The 13,633-nt window shown below is 34.0% G+C and overlaps 1 protein-coding gene across 2 annotated transcripts; it reads right to left on the bottom strand.

Moving 5' to 3' along the window:
* Positions 1-604: 604 nt before the first annotated feature.
* Positions 605-3,538, bottom strand: LOC140036015 (uncharacterized). Of its 2 annotated transcripts, none has more exons than XR_011839913.1 (3): positions 3,233-3,538; positions 1,004-3,075; positions 605-901 (listed from the first exon to the last, which is right to left on the bottom strand). XR_011839913.1 is itself a non-coding variant. In XM_072077299.1 (3 exons), the coding sequence occupies exons 1-3, from the start codon at positions 3,291-3,293 to the stop codon at positions 1,344-1,346; spliced, it is 426 nt and encodes a 141-aa protein (XP_071933400.1). In that variant the 5' UTR covers positions 3,294-3,538; the 3' UTR covers positions 1,163-1,343. The 2 variants fall into 2 exon arrangements, 1 of the variants encoding a protein (XP_071933400.1); XM_072077299.1 differs by lacking the exon at positions 605-901 and having other exon boundaries at positions 1,163-1,519; positions 2,887-3,075.
* Positions 3,539-13,633: the final 10,095 nt, after the last annotated feature.

Here is a 13,633-nt window from a genome sequence, read left to right as displayed (position 1 = left end):
ATCACGTTAAATATTATGTGTCGTTTATCTTTCATACTTGTGGATTGTTTATTATTAAATTATTGTGCACTTAATATCTCAATAGTTGTACGTTTCGCGTTTGGATCCTAACATTAGGGGTGTGCATTTGGTGCAAAATCAGTAATTCGGTGCAATGAATTCGGTGAATTTGATTATTCGACCTATAGAAATCTAAATCGCTTTCAATTTCGAATTGGCCATAACCGAATTCATTCCGCAACTGATTTCAAATTCGAAAACGGTAATGAATTCGGTCTATTAGACCGAATTCATCTATTAAAAAAAAGATAATAATACCCTGTTATCAACTTCAGTTTGCAATGCTGCTTCCCTGAGGACCCTGACAGGCTGACACAACACAACTGTAAATCCGTAATCAAACTAATATTCTAATTGCAAACTTACAGGCTACAAGTCTACAACACCAATTCAAAGGAAATCAACATCCAAATTATTATTACACACACATTACAAATGCCAAAATTCATCAACTACAAATCTGGAGTGCTAACTGCCAATATACAATACAACTACAAGTTAGAAAAAAACTAAACATATTAATCAGCAGCTGAATAGCCTGAACTAATGAACTGAACTCATTACTCAAAAGTTATTCAAAGTAACACACACTTTTCAAGTTCACATGTTACAAATCACAATGAACTGAATGCAGAAACCAGAAATCAGAAATCATTCAAATTGAAAAGAATACATAATGGCAAATTGTCTTGAAAATTCAAATTACAAATGGCTTAGATAACAGAAACTCAGTCAAAATCTAAAAACTGACTGCAACATAATTTTGTTCCAAACTTCCATTATCTTTTATTGGTATCCAACTAAAGAGTGATTGAAGTTTCAGCACGTCCATTAGTCAAGCCTGCAACAAAACATAAAAATGAAATACATTAGTTACTTTAAAACAATAGAGAAATGAAATTTTACAATAATCAGCATATATAATAGATAAGAAATATGTTACCATATTCTAAAGCTTCAAGATCCTCCAATTCTTCTTCCACGTTCAATTTAGAATCTGATGGCCGAAGCCAATCTTGAGAGCAAATCAGAGCCTACACTATTTTAGGAGTTAAAGAACTCCTAAATGAATCAAGGACTCTTCCACCCGTGCTAAAAGTAGTTTTGGAAGCAACTGTGGATACCGGCACAGTCAACACATCACGAGCTAGTTTAGAGAGAACAGGAAATCTAGGACTATTCACCTTCCACCATGTCAAAAATGTTGAAGTCATCTTTTTCATCTTCACAGTCCTCACCAAGATATTTATCCAATTCAGTTTTTGAATCCTTGCCCCCAGCTTCTATTTTTCTCTTTTTAAACTCCTCTTTGTACATGTCTTGGATAGTTTTCCAGCATCCATGTCACCAGCCATTGCACCTTTATCTATTGCTCCAGATTTACTTGAAGAAGCTGGGGCATTGACTTCAAGAGGGGAGCTAAGTTCTTTGTACTCAGAAAACAGTTGCACTACAGCTTCTTTTGCAAGTGAAGCTATGTTAGCAGCATCATACAGACCATACATTTTCATAAGTACAAACTCTACATACTCAAATTTAATACATGGATCAAGAATGGGGGCAACAACAATAAGCATATTCATTTTTTCTATTTGTCCCCAATACTTATCATATTTTTCTTTCATTCTGAATTCCATGTGAGCCATTTCTTGGTTATCACTTTCCATCATGTTGTTCAAAACTGCAATCATGTCACTAATGTCTTGAAAAAAGGTATTGCAAGTGACATACTTAGACCCAGAGACCTTCAAAGTCATAAAAATTTTCTAAAAACTGAATTAGATATCTTGCTTTCCTCCAATCAGTTGATGTTGGTACAGACTCAAGTTCTTTAATCATGTAAGGGTCCTCTAGTGCGAACCTATCAAAAGCTCGCTCATATAATTGAGCTACATCCAACATCAAGTAGATGGAATTCCACCTAGTAGGACAATCCAAACACAACAATTTCTGTTATTCTATTTTTTCAGCTGTAGCACACTCTCTAAACCTTTTCAACCTAGCAAGTGATTGTCTTACATACCTCACAGCTGCACAAATAGAATCAATAGAGTCTCCAAACTTTTTCAAACCATTATTAGCCACCAAATTTATTATATGAGCAACACACCTAACATGAAGCCACTTTCCCTCCAAAACATATTTTCCCCAATTAACAATTTTTCCCCTTAAATAAGAAATTGCAGTGTCATTTCAGCTAGCATTGTCAACAGTAACTGTAAAAATATCATCAATTCCCCACTCAAGTAGATATTTCTCTACAGCTTGCCCAACATCAACACCCTTATGACTAGAAATTGGAACAAAACTTATAACCTTTTTTGTTTAAATTCCAGTCATTATCAATAAAATGAGTTGTAAGGCACATATAATTAATTCTTTGAATTGAAGTCCAAGAATCTGTTGTGAGACAGATTCTACTAGAGTTGTGCCTAAGCAACTTTTTCAATTTTGTTCTTTCATCCAAATAAAGTTGATAACAATCCCTAGAGACCGTCCATCTAGAAGGCATTCTAAATTGAGGACGAGCAGCACGCATCACTTCTTTAAATCCAATGCCTTCAACATGTTTAAAAGGCAACTCACCGACAATCACCATATAAGCAATTTTCTTCCTAATTAACTCAACATCAAATTTCCATGATAAAAGTGCAGCCTTGGTTTCCCGATCCCCTGTTTCAGTTTCCCCAAAACACAATGTAGCTTGATTAGTGTATTTGTTGTTAGGATTCTTAGGACATCTGGTTATATGATTTCTACCATTAGTCCTACCATCAGCAGCTATGTGTTTCTCACAAAAAAGGCATTCACCATATCTAATCTTACCCTCAAAAACTTCTTTGAAGTGTGACCAAATTGTAGATCTTTTCTTGTATGGACCTCTCTTCTTTGGCTCTTTTCCTCCTGAATCTGCCGAGCTAGGAGCTGGAGCTGGAGTTGAAGTAAGACTTTCAGTTGACCAATATGGTGATGTCATGACTTGATTGGGATTGTTAGTACTTCCAATAGACATGACTGCAATAATTTGGAGAATAATGCAAAAAATCATGTCAATTGCAAAATCTCAGCTATATGCGTAAACTCTAGATTTTAAATCAATTGGAGTGCCAATTCAAGATAACAAATTTCCTAGTCGATCTTGGCCATTTTACTGCCAGAGATGAGTACTTACCTAAGTGAGCCAGAGATGAGCAGTGATTGGTACTTCGGCTTCGACATCGATAAACCAGCATGGCGTACGGATGTGGTAACTAAGGTCGGTTAATGGTTAAGACTTAAGATGAACTGGTGAAGTGAGAAATGAGGTCGTATGAGGACTAAGATGGAGACAGGAGATGTAGAATGCGGCGGAGAGCAGCTTCGATTTGGGACTTGGGAGTGAAGCTGTGAAAGCCCTAGGTGAAGGCACTAGGCAAAGTCATTGGCGATTTGACACTGGAGAAGAAGAATAAGGCTTCATTTGTTCATTAACGTGTTAAACTTGTGAAGTGTCTGATTTCTGATGACCAGACTTTTCCCAAATCCACTCGAAGGAAGTGATTGTGTAATTTTTAATTTACAAATTGGGGCTCCTAAATTATAATACATTCATTATGCTCCTCAATGATTTAAAAATTATTACTGATTTGATCCCCAAATTTATTCATAATTTAACACATTACTTATGTTCTAATTATTTTGTGGTTTAATTGGCATTTATTTGATCACTTATATCTAGAATCCTTAGTCTATAATTTAAGGAACACATAAAAAGTGATTAATTTAAATTAGAATAAACCTTAGACTGTATAATGTTTAGTGATAATTTATGAATTTATAATTTACAATGATTAATAATAAGTAATATTAGTTAGTAGTTACAATGAATTTATAATTTACAATGATTAATAATAAGTAATATTAGTTACAAACTTCCAAATTACAATGATTAGTGATAAGTTATATTAGTTACACAAACTTATAATTTATTTCAAATCAAAATAAAAACTTATTTACTTACATATGTTATTGTGAAAGTCAATACACTAATACATTGATTTGCAATTCACATGCATTCACTTACACTGCTTAGTTGTCTTGTCTATACTTCAAACCTTAAGATTAGTAAATAGAGTATATGAATTTTAACTTATTTCATCACTTATACCTAGAATCCTTAGTCTATGATTTAAGGAACATATAAAAAGTGATTAATTTAAACTAGAATAAACCTTAGACTGTATAATGATTAGTGATAATTTATGAATTTATAATTTACAATGATTAATAATAAGTAATATTAGTTACAAACTTACAAATTACAATGATTAGTGATAAGTTATATTAGTTACAAACTTATAGTTTATTTCAAATCAAAATAAAACTTATTTACTTACATATGTTATTGTGAAAGTCAATACACTAATACATTGATTTACAATTCATATGCATTCACTTACACTGCTTAGTTGTCTTATCTATACTTAAAACCTTAAGATAAGTGAATAGATAATATGAATTTTTATATTAAATATGTAATGTAAATTTAGAACACACTAATACTTGCAAGTTACAAATTACACATTCAAATATTCAATAATTCAAACATGAATGATGTATCAAATTACCAATATCTAAATTCTAATTACTAATTATGTTTATTGTTTAATATTTAGTATTATACATATATGTATTAATTATTATCTAATTCTAGTCATGTTACTTGTGTATAAAATAATTACTATATTGTTATGTAATAATAAGTATTACTAAGTAATGTTACTCATGTATTACTAAGTATAAAATAATAAGTATTATAGTTATCTTATATTTTTATGTATTACTATATATTTATATTATTATAGTCATATAACAATTAACAAATACTAAAATAATATATTGTACATTATTATATATTATTATTATTATAAGTACATGATATGATGATAATACCATATACTAATTATTATTAATAGCATTTCCCTATATAATATAATAATATATTAGTAGTATATATATATATATATATTTTTTTGTCAACACAGGGGTGTCCGGGTCAAAACTCGAAAGCGGTCCGACTAATCCCCTGCGCCCAAGTACACCGCCACCCCAAGCGCACCGGGAGTTAAGTGGGATTCGACCACTTGACCTTGGAGTTCCGGAAGAAGCCCAAGACCAGATGGTCTAGCCCCGGGGGGCAATATATTAGTAGTATATACTAATACTAAATAGCATTTATCTATATATTATATAATTTTATATACCAATTTGGTATTCGAATGCGGTAATACGATACCCTATTTTATTTACCGAATTTGAATGCGAAATTGGTTATTACCAAATTCATAATCTCATTACCTATTTCATACTATATTAGAATTCAGTGAATTCGATATGTACCGAATTTGTACTAAATTACCAAATACCCGATTTCAAATTACAAAATTGAATTTGAATTTGGTTATGAATTCGGTATGAACCGAATTTGCTCACCCCTACCTAACATGTCTCTTTAATGCCCTAGTGACCTTTTGTTTCGATAATGTTTCATATCATATCCTTGTATTATTTAAAGCCTACTTGCTGTAATTTGTTAATTTTAGACTGCTCCAACTATAAAAAGATAGTTATCTCTATGTTAGATCAGTAATTTTAAGGTTCTTTTCCTGTTGCAGTGTAATTACACATAATTAGTGGAAATTTCATTAGTTTGTTTAGGCATAAACTATTGAGTAGCTATTTTCTAAAACTATTGTCACTATTTTTCACATAATTTTGTGATGTGAGTTGTCCAATTCCCATAATGAGGAACACAAAGAGATATATTGGAGAGTGAGACGTTTACTTAATATTGGTAAAGAAAGCCTGTAAATCTTGCAATTCATAATTAACATAACTATAGGATGCAAAATTCTAAATTATGTCTATATGAACCATGTGAGGTCTCTATTTGAGTACTCACAAAATGTTTAGAGACCTAATTTAGTGTTATTCAAATATAATGTTAATTGTAGAATAATTGCCATTGGTATTGGCTATTTTGTAGATCATAGGATTCGTTCATTGCAGACTCAATTTGGAAGACAATGAAAAAGCCAAGTTGGAAGAATCATCTCCTGAAAATGACACAAATTGCATAAAGTCATTGGACATGAAATTGTGGACTTCTTCAACCAATATTCCTATGAACTTGAGCAAGGTAGAAAACTATTACCTTATGGAAGTTTGTAGTTGTTTTGCAGCCTGATACATATGCTCCATCATCTAATCCAATTTCGTCACATAAAAGTGAATTCTTTGCCACTGTAGCATTGCCCTTTTCCGCCTCCCTCAATATCTCCTTTGTCTTGGAATGGCAACACGATCTCAGACTGTGTGCTTTGTGGTGCATAACAATTCTAATGGTATTCTCTCTATATCCCTTAGTCTTTATCTTGCCAACATATTTATAGCCATTTTTTCACAATTGATAAGATCCAACCGTTGGTCCGACCTGAATGTACAAGAATCAGAAAAACTTGATAAAGCTTGTCTGATTTGGCAAGTAATAGTCAACAACCGAAGGAATCATCCCAAGGTTCACAAGCATTTGGTAGGCACGGCTTCCCCCCAATTCCAACATTTCATCCCTAGCTAGTTCCACTTCTACACTTAAACAAACTAGACATAGGGTTCCAAGCCACTCGAAACCTACTGAATAATCCATAAACTTGGCCAATCCACACCCTTGGCCCTTATGTTCTTGGCCATGAGTAGCTTGTTTAAGTTATCTCTTATTACAAATATAACTAACAGAAAATTTAGGACTAGTATAGATGCACACCAGAGTGCAACCAACACAAAGTACTACATTTGCAACCTATAACACTTCCAAATCTTTACAAATGATTGAAAAATAATAATCACACACCAATCCAACCTTTTCCACGTTAGTCCTCTACTTCGGTCTTCCTTCTAAGTATATTCCAATCACCAGATCTGCTAATCAACAGTTTCAAACTTCAATAATGATGATAAGATCTGTCGAGATAGACCCAAGATCCAAAAAAATTTCAGATCTGACAATCAGATCTAAAATAAATTCGGATAAAATAATAAAATAAAGAAAAAATAGAAAATTCTAGCTAGAAAATTCTAATTAGAAACTTCTAGGAGAAACAAAGGACTCTTACTAAGAAAATTTAGGAGAGACTTTGTTGAAAAGCACAATAAAATGAAATCTATAGAAGAGAGACCATGGTGATCTCCCTCTTGAATAAGGAAATCTTTTGAGAAGATGAGAAGTAATAGAGAGAAACTAAACCTTAAATAACATTAAATTAGGCCAAGATCAACTAACTCTCGACATGTACCAATTGTAGAATAAGTGCTATTGGTATTGGCCAAGCAATTCATGTCGAGATTTAGTTCCTCTCTATATGCACTGAATCTTGACATGAAGTGCTATTGGTATTGCAAAATAAATGCTATTTTATTTAAACATTCTCACTATTTCCTTGTTTCTACGCTATTATTTCAATCTCTACTTTTAATAGTTTATTTTATTAGTTCAACAACAATACTTCCTTTTTTAAACTTTCTAATTTTTTTCCAGCAGGTTCAATTGTTGCTCAATGTTCTTAGATATTTAACGGAGTTCCATGAACATATATAGAGGGTTTAAAATTATTTATATCAGAATATATGAAAATTGGTTAAGTTTAATGAATTTTATCATCTAATCATGTCTCCTTAGTGCCTTAGTGACCTATTATTTTGTTAACTTTTCATATCATATCCTTGTATTATTTAAAGTCTACTTGCCATAATTTATCAATTTTAGACCGCTTCAACTATAAATAGATAATAATTCCTATGTCATTTCAGTAATTTTATGGTTATTTTTCCATTGCAGTATAATTACGCATAATTAATGGAAATTTCATTAGTTTGTTTAGGCATATACTGGTGAACAACTATTTTCTAAAACTATTGTCACTATTTTTCACATAATTTTGTGATATGAGTTGTTCGGTTCCCACTATGAGGAATACGAAGAAGTATATGGAAGAGTGAAACTTCTACTTAATATTGGTAAAGAAAACTTATAAATCTTTCAACTCACAATTAACATAACTATAGGATGCAAAATTCTGAATTATGTCTATATGAACCTTGTGAGACTTCCATCTGAGTACTCACGAAAATATTTAGAGGCCTAATTTAGTGTTATTCAAATATGATATTATTTGCAGAATAAGTACTATTGGTATGGGCTATTTTGTAAATCATGGGATTCATTCATTGCAGACTCAATTTGAAAGACAATGAAAATGATAAGTTGAAAGAATCATCTCCTGAAGAAGACACAAATTGCAGAAAGTCATTGGGCATGAATTTGTGGACTTCTTCTATCAATATTCCTATGAACTTGAGCAAGGTAGAAAGCTATTACCTTATGGAAGCTTATAGCTGATTTGCAACCTAATCTATATAATCTATTATTTGATCCAATTCTTCAAAAGGTGAACTCTTTGCCACTGTAGCACTGCCCTTTTCCTCCTCCCTCAATATGTCCTTTGTCTTGGAATGGCAACATGATTTCGAGCTGTGTGCTTTATAGTGTATAACAATTCTAAGGGTGTTCTTTCTATATCCCATAGTCTCTATCTTGCCAACACATTTATAGCCATTTTCACGGTTGACAAGATCCAACCATTGGTCCGATCCAAATGTACAAGAATCGGGAAACTTTGATAAGGTTTCTCTGATTTTGTATGTGATTACCTGTTTATCCAGCAACAGTCGGTAATCAAAGGAATTGTCATTCACAAGCATTTGATGCGCGCTGCTTACCTCCAATACCAACATTTCATGTGTAGTTCCATTCCTACACTTAAATGAACTAGCCATAAGGTTTCAAGCCACTCAAAATCCATGAATAACCCATGAAACTTGGCCAATCCACACTCTCAGCCCCTATGTCCTCAGCCATTACCAACTTGTCTTTATTCTTTTGTTACAAATACAACTAACAGAAAACTTAAGATTGGTAGTAGATACACTCCAGAGTGTAGCCAACACAGTTTGCACCCTATGACACTTCCAAACCTCTACAAATGAATGAAAAACAAGAATATATACCAATCCACAGTTTGCATATTAGTCTTCTACTTTAGCCTTCCTTTTTTACCATGACAGGCTGAAAGTGCTACGGTCGTGTATCCCTATCTGATCTGCACACTAAGAGGCTAACAAACTGCCCCTACTTGAGGAGATTGATGTCCTCATCAACTTGGTTTGCTTCCTCAATTTCTTCAGGTACTCAGCAATCTTGTCTTCAAATTGTCAAAAAGTCACTCACACTCCCAAATGGCCTCTAATGCAATCCTACCCTTCTAATGGATTAGATAATCCGTCCTTCTATTTTTTTTGCTTTGCCCTATTGTCTTGTGATCAAGCACTATCAGCACGTCCTTGTTAAATTGCTGGCGGATTACTGGTAGAGTGCACTTTGCTTGGCTCCTTTTCTCATCCATTTTATCTTTGATTATAAGGCTTCAGGAAACACACATAGACGGATTGGTGGATCTTGAATCTATTAGGTAGCTTTAGACAATAGGCTATACGATCTTCTTGATCACTTCAAGTGGTCCATCAATTTAGGAATCAATTCTCAATGAACTATCTTATTGCTCACTTTTTTTCAAATCTAGAGAATCAATTTTAGCATCACTTAATCCCTTATTTGGAACTCTATGTCACGTCTATGTTAGTAAGCACACTTTTTCATTCGCTACTATGTCAGCAACAAGTTATCTCTCGCTTTATCTACTAGTTCTTGCTCGGCACGAACAAATTTGTGTGTTGTGGGACAATGAGTTTCACCCTTAAGAGCAACTTCAGTTTGGTATTAGAGTGTGATTTTAATCCATTGGACCATACTTTTGTTGTGTGTTTTGCTATTTGTGAATGATGGTGGGGTATAGAAATTCTATCCAGGAGCATTTGCAATGCCAGGGACTTGCATTTAAAGACTTGATATAGCGTGTAGAAGACATTCTAGAGAGTTTCAATGTCGTGCAGATCTTGTTGTAGACTAGAGAAATGATCAACTCTCTAACCGCTCAAATGAAGAAAATCGTTCAAAAAGTCTCTTTTGTTGGGGAAGCTGAGTTGCTGAGAAGTGAAACGGCTTTTTCCAAAATAGAGATCGTGACTATACAATCTAAGATCGGTGTGTTGAAGAAGGCATTGGATTCTTCTAACACTCAATTTGTTCAGAAAACTTCCAAGAAGAAAGGGAAAGTCCCAAATTCGAAACCTTTTCAAGGTAACAGGAATTTGAAGGAATAGGGGGATTTCTTGTGGAACATTGAACAATACTTCAAATTCAAAGCAATAAATGTCCTAAAATGGAAAAAGTGTCGATTGTATCAATGTACCTTATCAGTGACGTAAAAATTTAGTGGAGAACGGCACAATCTAACTCCATTAAACCTAAGATTGACACTTGGGATGTACTGAAAGAGGAATTGAAAAAGTAGTTCTTTCCCACAAATGTTTTGTGAAAGGCTAGAAATGCCTTGTAAAATATGAAGTATATTAAGAGCATGCATGAGTATATTTTAGAGTTCCAAATTTTGATGTTAGATGTAAGATAAATGTCAGAAAAAGACAGAGTCTACACTTTTATCCATAGACTTCAATCATAGGCACAAACAGAGTTATGGAGATAGAATGTCTCAGGCCTTTGTCCTACCAAAGAGTTGGTGAATTTCAAGGTTACAGGATCTAACAATGAGAAAAAGAAAGAGAAGAGTAAGGCCAATGGTAAGGATTAGAAGGGTGATCAGTTTTCAAAGAGGAGGAAGAAGAAGAAATAGATGAATACACCTACAGCAACGAGTGGTACTTTTTTTTTCCAAGGATAAGCAAAGGTTCAATGCCGAGAAAGTAAGTTACTTTATCTATAACGGACCGCACTTAACCTGTAATTGTCTAAAAAAAAGGATCAAAATATTGGTGCAATAGTAGCAAAAGATGTTGGAGATCAGCTGGTGTTCAGAATACACAAGTCAATCCCATGCATTTTCTAAATGCCATAATAGGTACAAATGTCCAAACTCCTTGCAACGGTTTGACGCATGTGCAAGTTACTCTAAATGGTAACTAGATACTGGTGATGGTGGATACAAGAGTATTGCATAATTGTGTGACTGAATGAGTGATGAGTCGATCCTAGTTGCAATTGAAAGATCTAGACTTTAAGTTGAAAGCCACAAATTCTAAGACCAAGCCTATTTTAGGCATAATAAATATAGAGTTGGAGTTGGAATCATAGAAGGGTCGGTGCAATCTCATGGCAAGCCCAATAGATGATTTTGATTTGATCCTCGGCAAAGATTTCATGGTGGCAAACAGAATTTACCTAATTTCATACTTGATTGGCGTCAGGGTGGATGATGGCTAGTGTCTAGATTTTGTTCCAGCAGTGAAGTTGCCAAGATAGAAAAGCAGCCAAGTAAAGAATGTGGTAACAGCAGTACAAATTGAGTCAAATTTGAGGGATGAAAAAATTGTATATCTTTCTGCATTGCTAGAAATCAAATCTGATGTGTACTAGGAAGTATCGGATGTTGTGGCTTGATTGTTGGAGAAATTTACAGGTATCATACTTGCGGAGTTACCAAAGAGACTTCCTCTATGATGTGCTGTTAAACATAAGATAGATTTGATTTTAGGAGCCAAGCCACTTGCATAGGATCCTTACAGAATGTCCCTGATGGAGTTGACGAAATTGAGCTGCCAACTGAATGAGTTGTAGAGCAGCAAAGCATTGAGATCATTAAAGGCTTCATATGGTGCTCCTGCATTATTTCAGAAGAAAGTAGATAGATCATTGAGATTCTGTATAGAGTATCACATCTTGAACAAAATAACAATCAAGAACAAGTATCCAATTTTGAATGTGTATGACTTGTTCAATAGTTTGGTGAAGGCATGATTCTACATCAAGATTGACCTAAAGTTTGGGTATTAGCAGGTCAAAATTGCCCTAGGGAATGAGGAGAAGACGACAGTAGTTACTTGGTATGACTTCTTTGATTACTTGTGATGTGATTTGATTTAACAAATGCACTTGCTATGTTTTTTAAATTGATGAATAATGTCTTGTATGACTTTTCTTGATAAGTTTGTTGTTATTTACCTTGATGACATTATTGTATATTCTGAATTTTTAAAGGACCATGTGGTGCATTTAAAGGCTGTATTCCGTAAGTTGAGGGAATACAAGTTCTATATAAAGAAGGAAAAGTCTAAATTTTGTAGAAAACAAATCACTTTCCTAGGCCATGTATTGAGTAGTGCCTAGATCTTGATGGATCGAAAGAAGATTAAAGTGGTTGTTGATTGGACAACATCCCAGAAAATTACTATAGGTGTTTCATTAAGGGCTACTCTAGGATGATAGAACCTTTGATGGACCTGTTAAAGAAGGCTAGACCGTGGTTGCGGGATAGTGTATGTGAGGATGCATTCAGAATGCTAAAAGAAGTTGTTGATTCTACCCTAGTGTTAAAACTTTCAGACTTTACTGAAGTCTTTGAGGTGTACATTGATGTATCTGACCGTGCAATTGAGGAAGTGCTTATGCTGGAAAGCACCCAATTGCTTTTGAGAATAGGAAGTTGAAGGATTGCTAGCAGGGGTATATACACACGAGAAGGAAATAACAATAGTCGTACATTGCCTAAATATATGGATGTACTATTTGTTAGGAACCAAATTTGTGGTAGTGATTGACAATGTTGCAAATACATAATTCAAGACGCAGAAAAAGTTAACATCATAATAGGCTAGTTGGAAAGAATTTCTAGTTGAATTCAACTTTGACTAGGTCCATAAGTTAATGAGAGAGAATGCAATTGTCGATGTACTTAGTAGGAAATAGGTAGAGGAGTATGTTGTTGCACTTAGCACTAGTATGGCTGATTTCAGGGACAAAATCAAATGGGAGTCCTAGGGTGATCTAGTTTATCAAAACTTAGTCACACGAGTTCATGAAGGCAATATTCGAAAGTACTGGTTGGAGGGTGATTTACTCTATGCCAAGCGTATATCTTGGTAGGAGAGAGACTTAAGTGACAATTGTTGAGAGAGACCCATGATGCTTCTTGGGCAAGTCATCTAGGAATGGAAAGAATGAGGGTCTTATTGTTGCGCAACTATTACTAGCGAAAGATGGACGAAGACATTGAAGTATACGTGAAAACGTGTCTTGTTTATCAGCAAGACAAAATTGAGAGGAGAAAAGAGCCAGGCTTGCTGCAACCATTACCTATCCCTGATTGACGGTGGCAATCAGTCTCTATGGACTTTAGCTCAAGATTCCCTAAGATCGATGGTGTGTCTTCTATTCTTGTGATTGTTGATAGGTTTTCTAAATATGCTATGACAATCAGACAAGTTTTCTAAATTTGATACTATTTTTCATATATATTTTGTGATGCGAGTTCTCTAATTCCCACAATAGAGAACATGAAAAGATATATAGAAATGTGGGACTTCCCCTTAATATTAGTGAAGAAGGCTTGTAAATCTTGCAACTTAT

The sequence above is a fragment of the Coffea arabica genome, chromosome 2c (assembly GCF_036785885.1).
Source record: "Coffea arabica cultivar ET-39 chromosome 2c, Coffea Arabica ET-39 HiFi, whole genome shotgun sequence".
Lineage (NCBI taxonomy): Eukaryota > Viridiplantae > Streptophyta > Magnoliopsida > Gentianales > Rubiaceae > Coffea > Coffea arabica.
Note: the sequence above shows the minus strand (reverse complement) of the source record. Positions and strands in the feature narration are given on the sequence as shown.